Source organism: Cricetulus griseus (assembly GCF_003668045.3).
Source record: "Cricetulus griseus strain 17A/GY chromosome 1 unlocalized genomic scaffold, alternate assembly CriGri-PICRH-1.0 chr1_0, whole genome shotgun sequence".
NCBI lineage: Eukaryota > Metazoa > Chordata > Mammalia > Rodentia > Cricetidae > Cricetulus > Cricetulus griseus.
The window spans coordinates 83,531,161-83,553,528 of NW_023276806.1; the positions used below are offsets into that span (position 1 = coordinate 83,531,161).

A 22,368-nucleotide genomic window follows, 5' to 3' on the forward strand; every position below is an offset into this window, starting at 1 on the left:
GAAACAGTGATCAGGCAGAGTCCTATTTGAGTTTTTTTCCTACCACATATGAGCCTGTGGCTCTCCTTGAGTCCCATTTCTGAAGGTGTGGATATTAGGATTCACCAGACCATTATAATTGAAGTGGAGTTTATTACTAAATAACTTACACGGAAAACAAGAAATAACTGCCTTGGAGTTCCTGCTCCAAGGACACAGACACTGTTCCCAGATACTCTCTGCTACCTAAAGGGGCTTCTGACCCCAAACCTTTCCCTTTTAATGGTCAACCTGTGACCACGCCCAAAAGGCATGGCTCGTGCTATAGATGTGGAGGCAGATCTACCACTACAATTCCCCTTTTGGTCTAAAGAAAAAGGTTTAGGATTGATACAAAATACAATGATAGCAAATATCAACTATGCTCTAGGAGAAGGAAAGGTAAAAACATACATAATTAAGACCTACTGCCAGTGATGCAACAAAGAACAATTGACAAGAATTACATGTCCGGTCCCAGGGTAAAGGTATAGCAGAGATTACGAAGTTGTCCTACATTGGAAAGTTTAAGTCTTGTACCTAATATTTCTATCTAATAATAATTTCTATCTTCTAAGAAGAGAGGAAAATAACTGTGACGGTCTAATCTTCAATTTCATCAAAGACCTGAGAAGGAAGATAACAATACTAAGGTAGGCAGGAAGTGCAGGGAAGCGACTTCCAACAGGTGCCAGCAAAGACAGAAACAGCAGACTACCTGGACAGTCACCCAAAGTCTCACAGCAGCGTAGAGGCAACCAGCTTTGGCTAAGGTCGAGAGTATCTGACTGACCAACACAGAAGCAGGGAAGTTGAAAGACTATCTTTCCCTGACTTGGCAGGGATCAGCGGTCTCTAAGTTTGTCTCCTGCAAGCACAGTAGGGCAGTATGTCCAAAGTCATCAGTCAAGGTGGGGGCAGTTCTTTGTCCAAGAGCCCAGTAGCCAAGGATAGAATAGACTGCAGAAGGAGTGTCATCATTGCCCAACATATACTCGGAAATAGCTTGGTGCTGTCAGGAGCAATTGTGTCACATGTCAACAGAGTACTAATATTAAAACATTTAAATGCCATGTTCTGTAGGTCTTTGAAAGGTTTGAAGAATGCCTATCCAATTGAAATATATCTCTATATATCTAGAAAACCTAACTAACGTAACTATAAGTTTTGACTACTCGGTAGGTAACTATAATCTGTACTTAATTATACATTTTTAAATGAGCTATACAAACACAATACATAAACAAGAGGAGAAATATACATATAACAAAATTGACCTTAAATTTGTATCAATAAATAAAAATCCATTCCAATACATAGTATTCATTTCTATTGCATAACCCCCCCTTTTTTTCCTTTAGAGATTCGTTGTGATCCTTAACCATTTATAGCCAACCCCATTTAAATGAATATTTATAAACAATTTTTGGGATTCTGGGCATGGTTCTCTCCAAACTACTTCCTGCTGTTTGTGGACTCTGTCATGAGGATCATGAGAAAACAGAAACATGGCCAAATCTTTGTTGTAGTAGTCTGCAAAGCTACATCATCTCAGCTGATTTAGATGCTGAATCACCTGGGACACTGCTTCAGGGAGTCAGATTAAGACTCATGGCCAGAAAAAGATAAAGATATACAGTAAAGACAGATAGTTATGGTTTCATTAGTTATGATAAAAAGTAAGTTACATATAAGACTTTAGACTCACAAAGATAGGATAGATGATAGAATATTTTCTTTAAATTTGCTAAATGTTTATGGACAAATATTGCAATTATAGTTCTTGCTTAGTAGCTGTTTTGTTATATATAACCCTTTTTTTTATTTAGACAGAAAAGAGATGATGGGGAATGTTCTTCTACATATGTTCCTCTTATTGGTTGATGAATAAAACACTAGCCAATAGGGCAGCAAGATAGGCGGGTCTAGGAGATGAGGAGGATTCTGGGAGGTGTAGGTAGAGAGAGTCCGTATGTAGGATGCCAGAGGAGTAACAAGTCCCTGAACCATTCTCCGGTAAGATAAGACCATGTGGAAATACTAAGATTAATAGAAATGGGTTAATAATTAAGACAGAACTAGCCAATAAGAAGCCCTAACTAATGGCCAACAGTATTATAATTAATATAAATCTTGTGTGCTTCTTTGGGGCATGGCGGCTGCGGAACTGGGTGGGAAACACTGCAGCACATTTCCTCACTGTGGAGCTGGGAGTAAGTGTATCCGTTCTTGAGGCTCTCATGATGTGAACTGCTGCCTTGGAACATGTTGGTGTTCCTGTCATTGCAGCTGGGACCTGAGTTAGTTGGTCTGGGTAGAATGACTGTAGCAGTGACACCTAGGTAGAATGATCTGCTAGGTTCCCAAAGGTGACTTACAAAAAAGGACACGGTTCTAAGATGAAATAACAGACAGGACACTCTTGTAGCTCCACATAGATGAAAAACCGGAGCATGACCAGGATACTAGAGCGTGCCCGTAGCCCTCTCATGTGTGTTTCTTCCTCTGGAGTACTAGCAGTCTGTGTTCTAGCACTACAGTTTGCCTGCTTTTCTGCCTTGTGTGGATGGGAACCACAGTGTCTGCTCTTTTTTGTCTCCAGGACAGCACACTGGGTAGCAGTTGGTTCCTTGTGAGTAACAATGCTGTTGGTGTTTATCTCCTCAACTGCAAGAGGGTGTTTGGGTGGTTCCTTTGTTGGAGTTGGCCTAAACAGAGTGCTGTTATGAGCCTTTTTGTTTGTTTTGGGAGAGGATTCTTCAATCGTGAAGATTTGGACCCCATTTGCACATTTCTTGGTGCTGTTTTGTACACATACATTAATACAAGTGTTCTATAGAATGGACTTGCTGTGTCACACGCAAAATAAATGTTCAACTTTATTGAATCACATCAAAATAATTGAACTAATTTGCATTTACTTCAAACTATTAAAGTTTGAATAATTAATATAATTAATATTATTATTTAAAATAATTAATAGAAACCATTTCAATGGAATGCCTATGAAGGTCTCCCAGGACCAGATTTCTCTGGTTTCCTCTCTGCTAGAGACGCTGAAAGCCAAAATAGATTCTTTGTTTAAATACTTTGATAAACACTGAATATTATGTCCTTAGAGAATGTATGCTGAAATCTCAGAGAAGATTGAACAAAAGTAGTTTCAGTTTGTTTGAATCACTTCCAGATGTTTTTGTCCCAGGCACTTCTAAGACTGCTACATCTGTGGATTGGAGGCAGCTGCAGCTGGGAGTGAGCAGAAAGTGGGAGAGGGTGAATATTTTGGGCTCAGTAACTGAGATGCTCATTTCCTCTGTGAGGATGGTGATTGAGACACTGGCATGCATCCTGGAAGAGGGCAGGAAGGTTGAAAGAGCTGACGGCTAGGTATAAGGGAACACATGCTATATGCCTGCAATCACGCCCTTGAACATTCCATCTGGAAGCCCCACCCTTCCAGGAAGAGCTTTTGGCAGTTAATATTACTGCAGGAAGGGGAGCAGTTACAGGGGTTCTTTTCTTCAGTGGTATAGTCACTGGCTAAGATGCCCACATTCCAGTAAATAGCACCCTACCCATGTTCATAAAGTGGCCCTAATTAAACAGTGGGCCTAATTAAACAGTGGGCCATTTTCATTTAAACCACCATACACATATAAATATATTTAAAATTTTCTCTTTATTTCTACTACAAAAGTTAGTATGATAAGGTCAGTGAGATGGCTCAGCAGATATGAGCCCTCACCACCAAGCCTGACAAACCAGACCCACATGGTAGAAGGAGAGAACCAAACCCCACATGTTGTCCTCTGACTTCCACGTATACTTGTGTACACTTGTGTTAGTGCACACAAACACGAATGCAGGAGAAATAAATGCAGAAATGTTAGTATTGTTTATTACATCCCCTAATTCTTTCCTTCCTTCCTTCCTTCCTTCCTTCCTTCCTTCCTTCCTTCCTTTTTTTATTTTTTTTTGGTTTTTTTTTTTTTTTTGGTTTTTTGAGACAGGGTTTCTCTGTGTAGCTTTGGAGGCTATCCTGGCACTCGCTCTGGAGACCAGGCTGGCTTCGAACTCACAGAGATCTACCTGCCTCTGCCTCCCAAGTGCTGAGATTAAAGGCATGTGCCACCACCGCCTGGGCACACCCCTAATTTCTTTTCTTCATATTGTCTAGAAGTGTTTTCATACCAGTATACATAGGGTATATTTGCTATTATGAACTACTTAAAAATAAACACAGGTATCTTGGCACTCCTAAGTACATCAATGTATGGCTTTTAAAAAACAGGAAACAAGATTTTAACAGCCTTATTGGTATTTCCTTGGTAATTTATACAGTCATAAGTTTTTTTGGGTATACAATGCAGTGATTTGCTAAGTTTAACCGTGTGTAACCATCTCCACTACCAAATTCTGAAACACTGTCATCATTCCTCCCTTCCCTCAGACTCCTTTCATGTTAGTCTCTGACCCCTTACCCACTGCTACTGTGCTGACTTGTCTATGTCAACTTGACACAAACTAGAGTCATCTGAAAGGAGAGAACCTCAATTGAGAAAATTCCTCCATAAGATCAGGCTGTAGGGCATTTTCTTAATTAGTGATTGATAGGGGATGACCCACCCTTTATTAGTATTTCTATCCCCAGGCTGGTGGTCTTGGGTTTTATAAGAAAACAAGCTGAGCAAGCCAGGGGCAGTAAGCTAGCAAGCCACACCCCTCCATGGCCTCTGCATGAACTCCTGCCTCCAGGATCCTGGTCTGTTTGAGTTCGTGTCCTGACTTCTTTTAATGATGAACAGTGCTGTGGAAGTGTAACCTGAATAAACCCTTTCCACTTCAACTTGCTCTTTTGGTAATAGTGTTTTGTTTAAGCAATTAGAAACCCAAAGTACAGTAGTTACTTACCCTACTGCTATAGAATTTCCCCTTCCTGGATAGTTGATGCAATTGCAGTCATACAGTATGTGGTCCTTAGTTTCTTTTAATTGACATTTTTGGATTTCATGCATGTCAAGAACTCTTACAGCTAATGTTTGTAGCAATGCTTCACTTTACAGTTGAGTAGTATCCCATCACATGGCTGTTACTACATTGTCGAAGGACATTTCCATGATAACCTCTTCCCTAGATTGTCTTCAGATTTCTCTAGGACCCAAACTGGAATCACACCTCCAAGTTCTGTGTCCCTATTCTCTACCTGTTCTTTCATGGCTGAGAAGACCATGCTGCTTGCTTCATAGATTGACCATTTGTGTGATTACTTCCAAGTGGTGTTCGTTAGCTTGTTCTGTCACCTGAGTTCTTGTAACATTTGGTTAGATTACTGTTAGATAGTTTTGGCTAGGATGCATCAGAAATAACATTGAGCACTCCTTGTCTCATAGGAGACAGGTGCTTTCCTGTCACTTACAATGTTACCATAGGTGGTCAAGTTAGGGTGGTGACATCTGCACCCTCATGGCCCAACCTAAGCTTTCTATTATTTCGGTACTTTAACAAAAAGAAAATTTTGTGGTATTCTTTAGCACCATATGTCCACTCCCTCAACAAGCCTTTCATCTGAACAAATGCTGCTTAATACTAGCACAGGAATCAATTTTGTGAGATGTTGCAAAATGATCGTTGTATAATTCTGCCATTTCAAATTCATTTCTAACTTTAGTTTTTCTATAAATTAGACCATTTCTTTGTCAACTACAGTTATTTGTTTCTCTTAAATTATACATCTTTCTTTAAAGCAGAAAAAAACAAAAACAAAACACTGGCTGCCTCCACACCAGGAAATAATTTTCGAATTAAGAGTTGGTGAACCACTAAGTTGTTGAAATGTACTACATTGGTGATGTTTAGTTATAGTTTAAAAAATAATTTATGGGAGCAGGGAGGATGAAGGGAGGAAGGCGGGGGAGGAGAGCATGGGGGATCAGGAAGATTGAATGGGGAGAGGAATAGAGGAGAACAAGAAAAAAGACACATCAATAGAGGGAGCCTATAGTGATAGGTTTAAAGAGAAATCTGGCAGTAGGGAATTACAGAGATCCACAAGGATGACCCCAACTAGGAACCTGAACAATAGTGGAGAGGCTACCTTAAATGCCCTTTCCCTATAATGAGACTGATGACTACCTTAAATGCCATCCTAGAGCCTTCATCCAGTAGCTGATGGAAACAGAAGCAGAGATCCACAGCTAAGCACTGAGCCAAACTCCTGGAATCCAGTTTCAGAGAGGGAGGAGTGAGAGCAAAGGGGTCAAGACCACGCTGGAAAAACCCACAGAAACAGCTGACCTGAGCAAGTAGGAACTCATGGACCCCAGTCTGCCAGCTGGGGAGCCAACATAGGACCAAACCAGGCCCCCTGAACATGGGTGTCAGCTAGGAGCACTGGGCAGTCTATGGGGCATCTGGCAGTGAAACGAGGATGTATCCCTACTGCACGAATGAATTTTGGGAGCCCATTTCTCATGGAGGAATACTCTCTAAGCCTAGAAACACAGGGAGGGGCTAGGTCCTGCCCCAAATGACTTGACAGAGAATGGATGGGTGATGGGATGGGGGGAGGCAGTGGAGGCATGGGAGGATGGGAGGAAGAGGGAACTGGGATTAATACATAAAATAGGATTGATTCTAATGTAAATAAAATAAAAAATAGTTTACAATATGATTGAGACTCTCTAAGTTTATGGGTTGTATTTGTAAGGATTTTGAGTTTCCAAGTGTGTGTGTGTGTGTGTGTGTGTGTGTGTGTGTGTGTGTGTTTTACTGGAAGTTGAGCCAGCAATTACACACGCTAGGCAAGGTTTCTACTGCTGAGCCATATCACCAGCCCTAAACAGATTTTTTTAAAAGGTGTTTTTCAAGTTATACTTGGAGTTAATAACATAGGAATTAATGTTGTGGGTAAAGAAAGTAGCCTGTATTGGGTATTTTAGGATTGCCAAGTGGCATATGTATCTTAGTACTACTATTGCTATGATGAAACACCATGACCAAAAGTGACTTGGGGAGGAAAGTTTCTGTTTATTTGTTACAGAAGCCACGGAGGAGTGCTTTTTAGTGGCTTGTTCTCCATGACTTGCTCAGCCTGCTTTCTTTTAGCATCCTGGACCACCATGCCAGGGGTGGTAACACCCACAGTGGCCTGGGTCCTCCTGCATCAATCACTAATAAAGAAATTGTCCTACACGCTTGCCTACACTGGTCTCATGCAGGCAAATTGTCAATTTCCTCTCAGATGACTCCAGCTCAGGGTCAAGTTGACATAAAACTAGCCAGCACAGTTTGTAAACTAGTATAATTTTTTTGTTTGTTTGGTTTTCCTTAAATAAATGCTTGATACAGTCTTAAAAACAAGTGCAGGTTCTATTTAACACAGATAGGGGATGATTCCAGGACTCCCGTGGATTCCAAGGTGCTCTTACGCTAAAATCCCTTAGGTACAATGGAGTAACATTTGCCTGTTGTCTGTGTACCCTCTAAATTACAAAACCTAATGCACTCTTTTAAAATTTGGATATATAGCTGATTCTCAATATTTCTTAGGGAATAATGACGAAAATAAGACTGTGCATGTATTATACAGAAGTTCAGACATATCTTCCTTTAGAGATAGTGGTAGTTTTTTGTTTTGTTTGTTTTCAAGGTGTGGTGATTTGAAAGAAAATGGCCTCCAAAAGAAGTAGCACTATTGGGAGGTGTGGCTCTGTTGGAGTAAGTGTTGCCTTGTTGGAGGAAATGTGTCACTGTAAAGGCAAGCTTTAAGGTCTAATATATGCTCAAGATACTGCCCATTGTCTCAGTTCACTTCCTGTTGCCTGCATAAGATACAGAACTTTCAGGTACCTCTCTAGCACCATGTCTGCCTGCATGCCACCATGTCTCATCATGATGATAATGGACTGAACCTCTGAACTGTAAGCCACCCAATTAAATGTTTTTTCTTTAGAAAGTTTCTGTGGTCTTGGTGTCTCTTCACAGCAAGGGAAGAATTGTTTAGACTGGGTTTCACCCCATAGTCCAGGCTGGCCATAGCTGAGGATTGTTTTAAACTCTCAATCCTTCTGTTTCTACCTTGCAAATACTAACTTTCAGGCACTTGCTGCTACACTCAGCATTTTCTTTTCTTTAAGTACTTGTTTGAATTTGTAGATGCAGAAGGCTGACTGTATTCTCATTTTTATTGGGGAAAAAGGTGCTATTTTTTTTAATCAGACCAGAATAATTGATATATCTGCAATGCGACCTTTATACCTAAGGGTCAGATCATTGCAAAAGAAGAAGAGGGAAGATTGTGAGAGGCAGAGGACAACAAGACAGTGTCTTCTATACATGACAGGGAAGCTGTACCATGAAATCCCAGAAATCTCCTAAACATGACCTACATAATGCCAACACCAGCTGACATGCCAACAGAGATATGGGAAATCTCTCAAGGGTCCACCCCTATGTGAAGAGCAATTAATTTCTGCTAAGAGAAGCAGACTTCTCCAAGGACAAGCTACCCGACAGCCTATCTAAATCATAAGTGGTTAGACCTAAATACATATATATAGAAGCAACACTAAAATGGACTTACCAGGATAAACTGACACGTATACGTGTGTGTGTGTGTGTGTGTGTGTGTGTGTGTGTGTGTGTGTGTGTGTGTGTGTGTGTATGTATGTATGTTGTGTGTGTGTGTGTACACATAAATAATAAAAAGAGGTCAATTGGAGAGTGAATGAGGAGGACAAGGGAGGAGCAGAGGGGGAAGACTTGAAAATGATGTAAATGCAGTATTTATGTATGAAAGCCTAAAAACATAAAAGATTACTGGGCCAGTGAGGTAGCTCAGTGGGTAACCATTTGTCCCTAAGCCTGATGGCTTGAGCTTTATCCCCAAGATCCACTTCTCTACCAAGTTTCCAACCATGGATGTACAAATAAAACAAACAAATATAATTTTAAGATAAAAAAAGATTGTCTGATCTGCAACACTCATCCTTACTTTTCATTGCTGGATATATCTCTCAGAATCTTTGGCTGTTGCCTGTGGCTAGGTTATGTTTAGGAAACAGATGGGTTTAGCTCTTGGGTCTAGAAGCCAGAAAGCGTGGTGCCAGTGTGAGTTGACCTCTCAAGAGGGTCTCTATGCTGTTTCACACAAAGTGGAAGGAAATGGGATGTGTCTGGTAGCATGTGTGGAAGAGGGGCTGAGGGGAGCTGAGAAATCCACTTTGTAACAGCTAACTTGAGATGACCAATTCATTTCATTAGGAACTATATTGATTCCTCTGTGAGGATCAAGCCCCCTTCCTCTTATAACCCCTTAAACTTGCATTGGGGACCAAGCTCTAACATGGGTTTTGGTGGGGACAAACTTTCACATCATAGCACGTAGGGAGATTCCAGAAAATTCTCGAAGCCCAGATTGGCAATATCCACTTGTTAGTCCAGCACTTGGGAGGGTGGATGATGTGTGATTGGATTTGTAAACAGATGTTTCAGACGTTGCTTCCTATACTGTAATGTCTCAAAACCAGCAGGAATAAGAATCCTGAACAGTGAGGTGTTGAGTAGGAGGAGCAGGGATGAGAGCTAGAGAAAATGAGAAATAAAGATGACAAAGGCAATAGCTGGGACCAGGGGGGTCTTGCAGAAGCTGATGACATACGCCAAACAAGTTTTTGCTTGCTTGCTTGCTTGCTTGCTTGCTTTATTTATTTATTTATTTATTTATTTATTGTTTTATTTGAGTTACAAACACATTTGAATTACATGAAAATCCCAGTTCCCTTCTCCCTCCCCTCCTCCAAGTTTTTTCTTTTTTTTCTTTTTCTTTTTTTTTTCTTCGAGACAGGGTTTCTCTGTGTATCTCTGGCTGTCCTGGTACTTGCTCTGTAGACCAGGCTGGCCTCAAACTCAGAGATCCACCTGCCTCTGCCTCCTGAGTGTTGGGATTAAAGGAAGGTGCCACCACACCTGGCCCAAGCAGGCTTATTAAGATAGTATATTATATATACTATCTGTGGGAGAAAAAAATGGCAAGATCAGCAGAGAGCTAAATTAGTGTCAGCAGAGAGAACATGGAATACCTCAGACAGTTGCCCAAGGACTGATAACCACTGCCTAGGGGAGAGAGCTGGGTCTCCAAAAGCTGCAACCTGGACTCCTTCGAGGCACTGGCTCCAGCCGGAGACCAGCTTTGCCAAGCCTGCTCCTGGACAAAGACACAAATCTGAGCTCCTTTTTGTCCTTTCATCAGGGGCTCCGAGGGAGTCTTGGGTCAGTGTGGCTCCCCACATTTATGCCCTTTTTTTTTTTTTTTTTGCATGTGTGTGATGTAGCTTTATGATCATTAAATTATGGGTTTTTTTTAAGGGTGCTTTTGTTGATCTCTGGCCTTCACACACTTACATATGCGCACACAATCACACCCACATATGTACGCACACACAACACAGTGGCCGTAAAGAGATATTTCAAATAGATATTTTGTTAGCAACAAATTTTCTTATAAATGCTACTCACTTAGAATACATGATGCAAATGGTTAGCTGTGGTCTATAGTCCTAGTTTATTGATTGGCATACTTTCCTGTTTCTTAAATTTGAAACACTTTGTACTTTGTTTTAGGTTGTGAGCCTTGTAAGTGGCATATGGCAGAACTTTAGGCCAAGCCGTGAAAGCCCTGTGATTAAGGTGAGCTATTGCCACATATATTGATGTATGTTTGCGTTTATAGCAGCTGGTTTTTGTGTTTTCTATTTGCCATACATTTTCTCTGGTTTCCCCCTGTTTTTTCATCTTCCCACTAATAGGTGGCTTACTTTGCTTGTTTGTTTTCTCTGTCATTCAACTTAAAAGGTGCATGTTCCATATCTCTTCTTCTACTGGTTATGCTGAAGGTTTATATCTATTCTTTTTAAATTTCTTTAAAATTTTTTATTTGTATTTTAAATATTTTATTTAGATTTTTTTTTTATCTTAGGTGCATAAGTGTTTGCTTGCAAGTATGAAAGTGTACCACATATGTGCATTCTCCACAGAGACCAGAAGAGGACATAAGATCCTTTGAAACTGGAGTTGCAAATGGTTTTGAGCCATGTGGTGGTGGTGGGAACCAAACCTGTATTCTCTGCAAAAGTGCTTTAAATCATTATGCCATCTTGCCCCTTGTGTGTGTGTGTGTGTGTGTGTGTGTGTGTGTGTGTGTGTGTATTTATTCATATTCTTACATATATTTTTAGCAAAATGCTATACTTATTCTTATTCCTACTGAACAAAGTGTATAGAGTTTTTAATTTATGATGTATTTTACAGGTAGGAAGGCAAACAGGTATGTGTGTGTGTGTGTGTGTGTGTGTGTGTGTGTAGATGTGTGAAGACCAAAGGTCAACACCAGGATGTTCCCTCAGTTTCTCTCCATGGTTTTTGAGACAGGCTCTCTCACTGAACCTGGTGCTCACCAATTTGGTCAGATTGGGTAGCTACGAAGCTCAAGGAATCTACTTGTCTCTACATAGCCATCCCCCACCCCAGTGAGGTTACAAACATGTGACACCATGCCTGCCATTTATGTGAGTGATGAAAATCTAAACTTGGGTCTTCATACTTGCATGGCAAGCATTTTACCAACTGACTCATCTCCCCAGCCCACCACTGTGTCCTTTTAACTTGGTATTTTAATTTTACTTTGCATATGTATACTTGTTTATGTGAGTGTTTGGGGGAGCCTGGGGTTGGTATGTATGTGTATGAGGGTCAGAGGTTGACATGAGATGTCTTCCTCAGTCATTTTCCACTTTTATTTTTTTTCCCCCAGGGATTGTGCTTGGTTTTAGTTTTGTAGGCCTGGGGGTTGAACTCAGGGCCTTGTGTTATGCTCAGCAAGCAGTCTACCCCAGAATCACAGCATTGCCTGCCCCTTCACCTCACTTTTTGAGACTCTGTCATCTCACTAAATCTGGTGCTCACTGATGGGCTACACTGACTGTCCACCAAGCTTGAGACAGGATGATAGGAATATGTTGCCTTATTTCCATCGTCTTGTCCCCAGGAGGCAGCTTTGGTGTGCATGGCTCCTGTGTCTGCATGGCAAGCACTTACTCAACTGAGCCGTCATCTTCCTATCCTCTAGAGCAGTGGTTCTCAACCTTCCTAATGCTGCAACCATTTAATACAGTGCCTCATGTTGTGGTGACCCCCAGCCATAAGATTATTTTCGTTGCTACTTCATAACTTCGATTTTGCTAGTGTTATGAATCATAATGTAAATATCTGTGTTTTCTGATGGTCTTAGGTGACCTCCAGGAAAGGGTCATTCAAAGAGATCAGGCCCTACAGGTTGAGAACCGCTGTTCTAGGTTCATCCTGTTTTCACTACATGGAAAAATTACTTTTGTTTTTCATTATCTATTTCCTTTCTGGTAGCTGTGATTCCAAGTCTTTAGTATCTTTTAATGGTCTCATGCTTTACCTTTGCTGCTTTCGTTCCATTCCATCTTAAATTCAGTTTTCTTTTTGTTAAAAGAGATCCTTTAATGGGCAGACATGTAGTGGTGCCTGCCTTTAATCCAGCACTCTGGCAGTGAAGGCAGAGGCAAGATAGGTACAAGGTGGATCTCTGTGAGTCCTAGTCTTTTTGAGAATATTCTTTGTATTTCATGTGAATTCTCTAAAATCCACTTATAAAATAGGTACAGTAAGACCCATCTCTCCCAGTAAGGCGTGATGGTGAGTGTTTGCTATCAATACTAAAGACTGTGAGATGTGTGTATATCCAAATGAACCTTACAAGCATTCCCTGGATTGAAGTGATATGTGTTAAAATAATAGAAAATGTGAGATGATAGAATTGTACAAGGTCACACCTTTGGGTGAAAGCTGGAAACTCAGGCTCCCAACCTCTAGCATAGGGTCAGCACTACTTAGTGGAACTTGATGCCATGCAGGCACAAAATCCAGCCTTTTAGCTTTGTTTTTATTTACAGTAGCAACACAGGAAATCCAAAGCAATGCATGTATAATCCAGTGATACAGAAAGGATGAGAGAAATCTCCCAGCAACCCCAAAGACAAGACCCTTGACTTGTGGAACACATCCTTGCAGATACTTTGCTCTGCATATGTGCACATATGTGCACATAGAATTCTAGGTGTTTATCATTCTATCTTTTCAAAGGAAGCATACATCATGTATATGGCTCTATATTTCAGTCAGTGACATGAAGGCATTATGGGAAACAAAATTGCAAGTAATGAGTGAAGATACCTTGTTGAATAATGGAGCCATAATTTCACTTCACTCCAAAGGTTTCCTAATGATAGACTTTTAAATCATATTTTTCTGTGTTATAAGGGACCCACACAGTTTTCTGATTTTTTTTTTTTTTTTTAGGATAAATTGGTAGCTGTGGTGTTGCTTGAATTGGACACAGTCTAGAAATCCTGCTTAGAATACATTCGAAAGACAAGGGTGACCTACTTACTTACTGCTGCATAGTAGCCAAGGTATGGAATCACTTGGAGAGTCCAGTGGGTGGAAACAGTATGGGGATGTACAAGATAGAATATTATTCAGCTGTAAAATGTGAGAATCCTGGCATTTGAGGCAATATAGATAGAGGAAAATGAGCCAAGAACAGAAAGATAAATATTTTGTAGTTCTTGTTTGTGGAATATTTTTAGCTTCCGTCTTTCTTTTTACTTTTAATTTTGAGACTGGGTCTTTCCAAGTCACCTAGGCTGGCCTTGAACTTGTGATCTTCTTGCCTCATCCTCCCCACTAACTGTGATTACAGTTATTTGTGTTGAACGAGAGGCTTTGTTTGAAAATGATTTTTGGGTCTATTTTAACCTTGGTCTTGATGTGCACCTCTGGGTGGTGGTTCATTTGTGTGTTAAATGCAGCCAGGAAAGCTTAGGTCAGGTTGTATATTTTTGATTGGGAGCTTTCTTTCTCCATTCTTTCTTCTTGACTAGATGACATGACCTGACGTGTGTTGAGGTGGTGGACACTCACTGAGCCTTTGCTTCGTCTTGTAGAACCTGTGCCTTCTGTACTTTGAAGCTGCTGTGGATGGCCCCAGCCGTCTTGACTACCCTTCTCAATAGGATGTCACTGAGATCCCTCAAATGGAGCCTCCTGCTGCTGTCCCTGCTGAGTTTCCTGGTGATGTGGTACCTCAGCCTTCCCCACTACAATGTCATTGAACGTGTGAACTGGATGTACTTTTATGAGTATGAGCCAATTTACAGACAAGACTTTCGCTTCACACTCCGGGAACATTCAAACTGCTCTCATCAGAACCCATTCCTAGTCATCCTGGTGACCTCGCGCCCCTCGGATGTGAAAGCTAGACAAGCAATTAGAGTTACTTGGGGTGAAAAAAAGTCCTGGTGGGGATATGAGGTTCTTACATTTTTCTTATTAGGCCAGCAGGCTGAAAAGGAAGACAAAATGCTAGCGCTGTCCTTAGAAGATGAACACCTTCTCTATGGCGATATCATACGGCAAGATTTTTTGGACACATACAATAACTTGACCTTGAAAACCATTATGGCTTTCAGGTGGGTAATTGAGTTTTGCCCCAATGCCAAGTATGTCATGAAAACAGACACCGATGTGTTCATCAACACGGGCAATTTGGTCAAGTATCTTCTAAACTTAAACCACTCAGAGAAGTTCTTCACAGGTTACCCTCTAATTGATAACTATTCCTATAGAGGGTTTTTCCACAAGAACCATATCTCATACCAGGAGTACCCTTTCAAAGTGTTCCCTCCCTACTGTAGCGGGCTGGGCTACATCATGTCCAGTGACCTAGTGCCGAGGATCTATGAGATGATGAGTCACGTGAAACCCATCAAGTTTGAAGACGTGTATGTTGGGATTTGCTTGAATTTGTTAAAAGTGAACATTCATATTCCAGAAGACACAAATCTTTTCTTTCTGTATAGGATCCACTTGGATGTATGTCAGCTCAGGCGTGTGATTGCAGCCCATGGCTTTTCTTCCAAGGAGATCATCACATATTGGCAGGTTATGCTGAGGAACACCACGTGCCACTACTAAGGGCGGACTTCACACTAGGGAAGGGGGGGGATGCTCTGTAGAAGGGGCCAGGGTTCAGTGTGCTGGCTTCCTAAACTCAAACTCGTGGAGCATGCCTAGACTGCAGCTCCAAGGTGTTAACTTACTAGTGATTTGTTTTCACAAAATTATCTAGGATCCTTTAAAGGTGACAGAGGAGTTAAACATAAAAAAAGCAAAGGGTTTTGCTAATAAAATCAAAGGAAAAAGAGTCTGGATGACTCAGTCTGTAGGTTAGAATTTCTTAAGATTTCCCTGAAAGAAAAGCTAACTAGTCCACAGCAACAAATCAGTGTGGAGTTGTATTTATTAGATAGTCTAGTCACATAATGGTTCAGTGTGTACCTTAGGTGTTTATTATTAATATATATATATGTACATATATATATTTCTTGTAAAAAGATTTACTGAAGTTGTACTGAGGAAAATTTCATTTGTATTGTTTTCATTCGTGAGATACTTGACAATGTGGTATATCAGATTTATCAAATAGTATTTAATGTCATTTCAGTTTTCTGAGTGGTGGTTTCAGTATTATACAATGAATCACATTTGAGTTTTGTCTTATTTACTCCACTGGTCAGTTTCACTCTGAAAGTTCCATGAATATGATATCATAGCTTATTACTTACTGTCAGTAATTTGTTGCATATTTCATTATAGAAATATGGAGAATTAAAATAAGAAAATTTGAGCTTTTGTTCTGTTTCATAAAAATGTAGTAAAACAATGTAGTCAGTGTTTCCATTTGTCTCAATTTTTTTTTCTCCACAGAACTTGGGAATGATAGAGAATTCCAGGCAGTACATTTCCTAAATGCACAAAAGGCTCAGATGGTATTAGAATATAACACTGCAATTTCTAAGTCAGAAAGGGAAGGCAGAAGATCCAAGTTGCACTGTGACCCACCCAGTGTGTGTTCTACATAGTAATCAATTTGTGAATAAAGAGTTTTCAGAAACAAGACAAGCTGCTTCTGTTGTTATTAGCTCACAGTTGAGACAAAAGTCTGAAGTGGAATCTGATTTAACTCTCCTGTGCTTTCACAGTGCTGGCCTTTCCTTGTTGAACTGTTTCTAAGGGAAGAAAGAGGTGTCCTTGTCCCCAGGTTCCAGGGGACACAGCTTTCTCTTTCTCCTAGAGGTGATGAAGAACAGGTAATTCCTCTCTTACTAATGATGATCTGGTATTAAGAGTTCAGACTATCCTCAGAAACCAAAACCCTAAAAACTGCAGTCAACACTGGGTATTGGTGGCACACGCCTTTAATCCCAGCACTTGGGATGCAGAGGCAGGCGGATCTCTGTGAGTTCGAGACAGCTTGGTCTACAAGAGCTAGTTCCAGAACAGCCTTCAAAGCCACAGAGAAACCCTGTCTTGAAAAACAAACAAACAAACAAACAAAAACTTCAGTCAACTCCTGTGATGGCTGTTATTCTTTTGCTTAAATTAAAAATTCGAGAGATGGACATGGACTGAGAGCACATTAACCAGTTTATTATAGGGCAGAAGAGCGAGAGGGGGAGAGAGAAATGGAAGAACAGAGCAGGGCAGAGAATAAGAGAGGAGAGAGAGAGAGGTAGAATGCTAGAAAGAGAGAAAGAGAGAGCGTAAGTGAAGAGGAGAGAGAGAGAAGCAGGGGTAGGTGGAATTTTTAAAGGGAAAACCATGAATGCGCACTGAGGTTCCACGCATGCGCAGAGTCTTCACACAGTCTGTAATGTGTGAGGAGTGACATGTTGAGGGCATAGATTGTCCCTATGCATGTCCCGCCTGTCGTCAGGGGGCGAGGTCAGCCTGGTGTTGGTCCTAACAATCGCTGGTTTATAATTCTGCATGGAAACTGCTATGCTACATGGTTCCCTATGATGAGCCTGTGACCATCTCCCTGGAGTCACCATCTATGCCCCAGATCCACATAGGAATGACTCTTTTTAGGACCGATGGAGTTAATGATTTTTTATATGAATGTATTTGATCAGTTTTGCGGATTTTGTTGAGGTTTGTGATGTTAAGAGATCAAAGGAAAATTTTTACAGAGAACTTCTAAAATAAAATAATGTATTCTTCAATCTAAGTCTCAGAAAAGCCAGACCCAGAGTTGAGATGATTGTTACTTACAAACTAAAGATTTTTTTCTCCCTTGAGATCTGTAAAATGATTATGAAAATGATCAAACCTATTAAGCATATTTTAACTGCATGTTTCATAACCTTGAGCTTTTTGGCTGGTAACCATTAGTCAGTTATGTTACTAAAACCACCACCTCTGGGCTGGCGAGATGGCTCCGCGGGTAATAAAGACCCTTGCCATTGAGCCTGATGACCCGACTTGGTCCCTAGAATCCACATGATGGAAGAAGAGAACTGACTCCAGCAAGTTGTCTTTTGACCTTCACATGTGTGCCATAGCACACACATTCCCTGTCACCCTCTCAATAAATAGATGAATGTTTAAAAAATAAAAAGAAATAATTTAAAAAGAAACCCACATCCTCTACTACTTATCTAAACCAACCATAGTACAGCTTAATGCTGGAGCCTGCCATTTGACTGAGTCTTCCAGTCTGTAGCAGCCCTAACATTCATGCTTTTATGCATGCGTGCCTTCCTATCTACTTTGATTCTCTATTGGCACTGAGTCTGCCACCCCTGGCACCTGGTTAGTTTGTGTGAGACTATGCTGCCGTAACCTCCAAGTCTTAGAAGACTCCCGAGTGTATGAAGATGGCTGAGTGTTCTTTATGCTCACATTGCTTGCCAGTGGCTGGCTATTACCCTACTCCAAGTGTCTTTTCATACCAGGGCCCAGGTTCAAGGGCCGGGCCCACCTAAAAAAACCCATTTGTACAAAGAGAAGGGAAAAAGTTACTGGTGGAAATGGTAAGCTGGGGCTCAGTAAAGAAACCACCATCAAGGCAGCTCCATGGTAGAGGGAAGGGTTTCATCACAGATAAGAGACAGAATTGCCAGATTTTCTTAGTTCCATGGCTATAAAAGTTCATATAAAGGCAAAGCAGATCACTGTGATAACCAGAACCCACGTTCTTGGCCATATTTGGATGTGAAAGAGAAGCCAGTTTCTTATTTAAAGGAGAGGCATTTTTTACACTGGTAGCAGCATCTGTGAGAAAGGAGTGGCTTGCCACAGGTCACAGGGCCACAGCAGGAAAAGATGGCAGTGGAGAAGCAGGATGGAGCCTGGCATCTTCTGAACACAGCTGGGGAGGCTTCTTCTAGAGTAGTGTAAGATGATGGACGTTACTCAAGATTAGATACCTAGGAAAGATGATAAAGGATTTGGAGCTGTTTAGACAACACAGCTCTGACTCTCAAGTTACTATTATAAATTTAGGACCATAAGAAAACCGCACAGATTTTTATAAATGTTGGCATGTGTCATGTATTTTGAGGAATTCCTTGGAAATCTGGATCCACATTAACCACATGTGGGCTAACCAGGGAGCTGATGGAGTGTGGAGAAGTGGCAATGAGAATTGGTCTTTGGTGACCAATTTGGTGACCAAATCCAAACCTGAAGGACTCACTTTAACATAAACTAAGTTACAAGACATGGTGGCATGAACCTGCAATTTTAGCATTCAGGAGGTTGGGTGAGTCAAGAGACTGTGAGTTTGAGAAAGTAAGTCCTGGTAGATTCAAGGGTACAGAGGATGTAAGAATCTCAAAGACACTAGCACGGGCTAGTTATATTACTGCATCCATCCTTCTCCCCAGCTAAAGCTAGCCCTCCCTACCCCTCTCTGCAGTAATGGCCTACTAGAGAAGCCTCAAGAGAAGGCCTTCATCCATCCACCCTGTGCTCGCAGCATGTCCCTGTTACAGTGGCTGTCCTTTGGCCACTCTGCGTCTAGGAAGTTGGTGAGAACACAGTAATGCCACTGCCACTTAAGGGTGAGCCCAGGGTTAAGGAATGTGAAAATGGCAGATATCTCAGAGAACGGCACAAGCTCAAGTGAGCCAGAAAAGCTGCTCTACCTGAGCTAGCCTCAGAGCCTGTGTGTCCAGTCTTCCGTACTGCCACAAAATGCTGAAGAGAATCACAGTTCCAGAAGGAAAGATTCATCCAGGCGGTGGTGTCACATCCCTTTAATCCCAGCACTGGGGAGGCAGAGAAAGGCAGATCTCTGTGAGTTCAAGGCCAGCCAGGTCTACAAAGCTACACAGAGAAACCCTGTCTCAAAAAAAAAAAAAAAAAAAAAAAAAAAAAAAAAAGGAAGGTTTGTTGGGCTCACAATTGAGAGGTGTACATCACAGCAACAACACATGGCAGAGAACTGCTCCCCTCAGGGAGGGCAGGAAGTAGTGGGGGGGGAGGGCTACAGTCTCAGTACCCCCTCCAGAGGTCTAACTTCTAATGGTTTAACTTCTTCAGATTCAGCCCTTCCATCCAGATGTTCCACTGACCCCCAGTACCACAGGCCAGAGAAAGACCATTAGTATATGGGCCTTTGAGGACATTTACAATCCAACCCAGACTAGAACCCAAGGCTCCCAAACCCTCTCTTCTTTTTACACAGTAGGTATGGCAGATTACAATACTGCATCTAACCACTCATTTCCATACAGGAGAACAGTACATTTCTACATGCTACAACATGCCTCACAGTTCATTTTGGTGACAGGAATACACTTCTCTGCCCTCCTAACACTGGACTTTTCTTGGGATCTGTTTTGGCTAGTGGGTATGTAGGCCACTGTATTATGTCAGGTCCCAACCCCTCCCCGCAAGGTGGCAGACTGGGTTCAGCTCTGGCTGGACCCTGACCCCAAAACACTCAGCACCCCTCAGAAACCTTGTAAAGTGAGTTTCTGTTTGCCAGCAAAAGCCATTATTTTATCAGATCTCACAGCCCTCCAACCTCCAGAGAGGGCATCTGTGAACTCAAGCAAACCTCCAACAGATCAGAGCCCCATGCTAGTCCTCAGGCTGTTCCACCAACCTGCACCCCGAACCCCACAACATAACCTCTCATGACTGGCAGGACTCTCCCACCATTTTTGCTGTCTCTCTGCTCCCATAGCCCTGGCAATTGCCAGTCTGCTCCTCTCCCTGTCCCCCAGGCGGCTCTAGCTATTCTCTCTCTTGTCCTTACCATGGAGCAGCTTGATGATGGTTTCTCTACTGTGTCTCTTGCTTATACTCATGACAGCTACCTTGCTCATTCCTTGGTTCTGATAAACAGAGCAAGTATATTTTTGATCTGTTATTTATGTCTATGAATGTGTTTTATATTCCAATATTTTAATTTGGTTTGCTTGAGGTAGGGTCTCTCTATGTAACCCTGGCCAACCTGTACCTTGCTATGTAGACCAGGCTGGCCTTGAACTCTGCCTCTGCCTCCTGTGTGCTGGGATTAAAGGTATGTGCCATCACAGGCGGCTTACAATGTTTTAATGTCTAATGTTCCATCTTTCTGCTGATATCCTTTCTGTTTTCTCATTAGGTTCATAGTTACTTTTAGCTCTCTGAACATATTTGTAGCCATTCTAAGGGCTTCAAAGTGCACCTTGTGGCTGGGAGGCATTGTTTGCTACTGACAGCTGTTTTTCTTGACTCTGTCACACCTTCTTGCTTCTTCACATGTGCTAATTTATTGATGGGAGATTGCTGGAATGGTGGGAGTGATGGTATAGACACACACTCCCCTGGGCTGCTTTCTTCCTCCGAGTAGTTTTGTTGTGTTTCAGTTCCAGGCAGTAGCTGGGTCATTCACTTGGGTCATTCATCTTGGACTTGGGTTTTTTGTTTGTTTGCTTGTTTTGTTTTGATTTTTGTAGAGGACAGACAGTTTTATGGGTTACTTAAGCCAGTCAGTGAAAGTCTAAGAGATTTCCCATGATCCTCCGAATTGTTGGCTTAGTTAGCTGTAAGCTCTTGTGGACTGAATCTGCTCTAGGCCTTAGGGCAGAGTGTGCTGTTTACCTCCACAGCATGGTTTTAGCTGTTAGCAATGCTTTTAATGAGGGTTCTCCTTTCATGTGGTTGGAACCTGATGATCCTCAGCAATGCTTAACCTCTGTATTTCTCTTCTCTTCTCACCTCTTAGCAGCCACTTCAGTAATGCCTTCTATTGCCCCCGCACCCACCACCACCAACCCAACCCTGTGCAGTAAAGCCCTCAGCTGAAGACTCCTGAGGGACCTGTATGTGAACTTTTCACCCCTCCACCATCTCTGCAGATTCTAATTCTTTGCTTGTCCGGATCTACATGCTTGCAATGACATCCTCTCCACTTGGACTCCAGCCTGCTGCCTGGAACTGGGATGACCATGGGACAGCTTGTGAGCTCGTCCTTCCTCCCAGGATTGCTGCCTTGGACTTTCTGAAAACAGTTGCCCAGTTGCCAAGTGTGTTTTGCCTGGTTTCACAGCTGCTTGGGGAGCTCACTTTAGTGAATGACCAGCAAGTCCATCAGAGTTGGATGAGGAAGCCTCTAAGATGTAATCTAACCCAAGTGACAAAGACCACATCATACTTTTTATTTCTGTTAGAAAAATTCTATCTAGAGAAGGTGGTAGGCAAGAATTTGGGGATGAAGCTTCCATTGTGTAAGATCTATTATTACTATTGAGAAGATTTTGCTAGATAGCTGATTTGCCTTGAATTTACTATTCTGTTGGACCAGTTTCTTGAGTGCTAGTATTCCAAGTGTGAACTACTGTCTGGCTCATGTTGTTTTTAATGAAAAAGAGGAAAACGACCAAAGGCTACATTTTTCTGCTTTTTATACTTGACTTGTTATACTCAAGTCTAAATCCAGCAATCTGGCAGCTGAGATTGACTTAGATGCCAGGTTCTGTTCATGTTTGAGCACTGAATCTTCAGAATATGTCATCACATGTATATGTACATACAGTCTCTGTTTCATTGTCCCCAAACTCCAGTGTACCTGTGCACCTTGTGAAAATCTCACAGATGGATATTCAGTTCTGAAATTTTCTAGGTTATGTTATGCCATGTTGTCCAATCTACATAGATCTGTAATCCATCTAACTGTTATCTAATACTGATTATTAAAGAGGGACAGCTGTGTTAAGAATAAGTACTTATGTTGCATACATTTGTACGTATTTAAAAGCTTGCTGTTTTTGAACCATCGCCAGGCCCATTCCTGATCCAAACTGCCAGCAGCTCCCCCCTCTCGCTTCTGTTATGTTTAGGTGTCCTCTACCCATGGAGTGATTTTCTGCCATCTCAGGAGAAACCCAAGCCAGCAAAAAAAAAAAAATATATATAATATATATATAT

At 41.6% G+C, this 22,368-nt stretch overlaps 1 protein-coding gene and 1 long non-coding RNA gene across 12 annotated transcripts in view; one reads left to right on the forward strand and one right to left on the reverse strand.

The window, feature by feature from the left end:
* Nucleotides 1-22,108, forward strand: part of B3galnt1 (beta-1,3-N-acetylgalactosaminyltransferase 1 (globoside blood group)) — a 47,915-nt gene extending 25,807 nt beyond the window's left edge. For 2 of the 11 annotated variants that reach the window (XM_035451666.1, XM_035451668.1), the window contains 4 exons: nucleotides 10,639-10,704; nucleotides 13,402-13,514; nucleotides 14,049-15,045; nucleotides 16,146-16,304. In XM_035451666.1, coding sequence (XP_035307557.1) covers nucleotides 14,083-15,045; nucleotides 16,146-16,289 — 1,107 coding nt within the window. In that variant the 5' untranslated portion in view covers nucleotides 10,639-10,704; nucleotides 13,402-13,514; nucleotides 14,049-14,082 and the 3' untranslated portion in view covers nucleotides 16,290-16,304. Of the gene's footprint in view, nucleotides 1-6,301; nucleotides 6,321-10,638; nucleotides 10,705-13,401; nucleotides 13,515-13,985; nucleotides 16,063-16,145; nucleotides 16,305-21,166 lie in introns of those variants that run through there. The other 9 variants (XM_035451673.1, XM_035451670.1, XM_035451667.1 and 6 more) reach the window with 9 other exon arrangements.
* On the reverse strand, nucleotides 17,317-19,265 carry LOC113832895. The gene is made up of 2 exons (XR_003480384.2): nucleotides 19,095-19,265; nucleotides 17,317-18,374 (listed from the first exon to the last, which is right to left on the reverse strand). It is a non-coding gene; the product is annotated as an uncharacterized LOC113832895 (long non-coding RNA).
* Nucleotides 22,109-22,368: the final 260 nt, after the last annotated feature.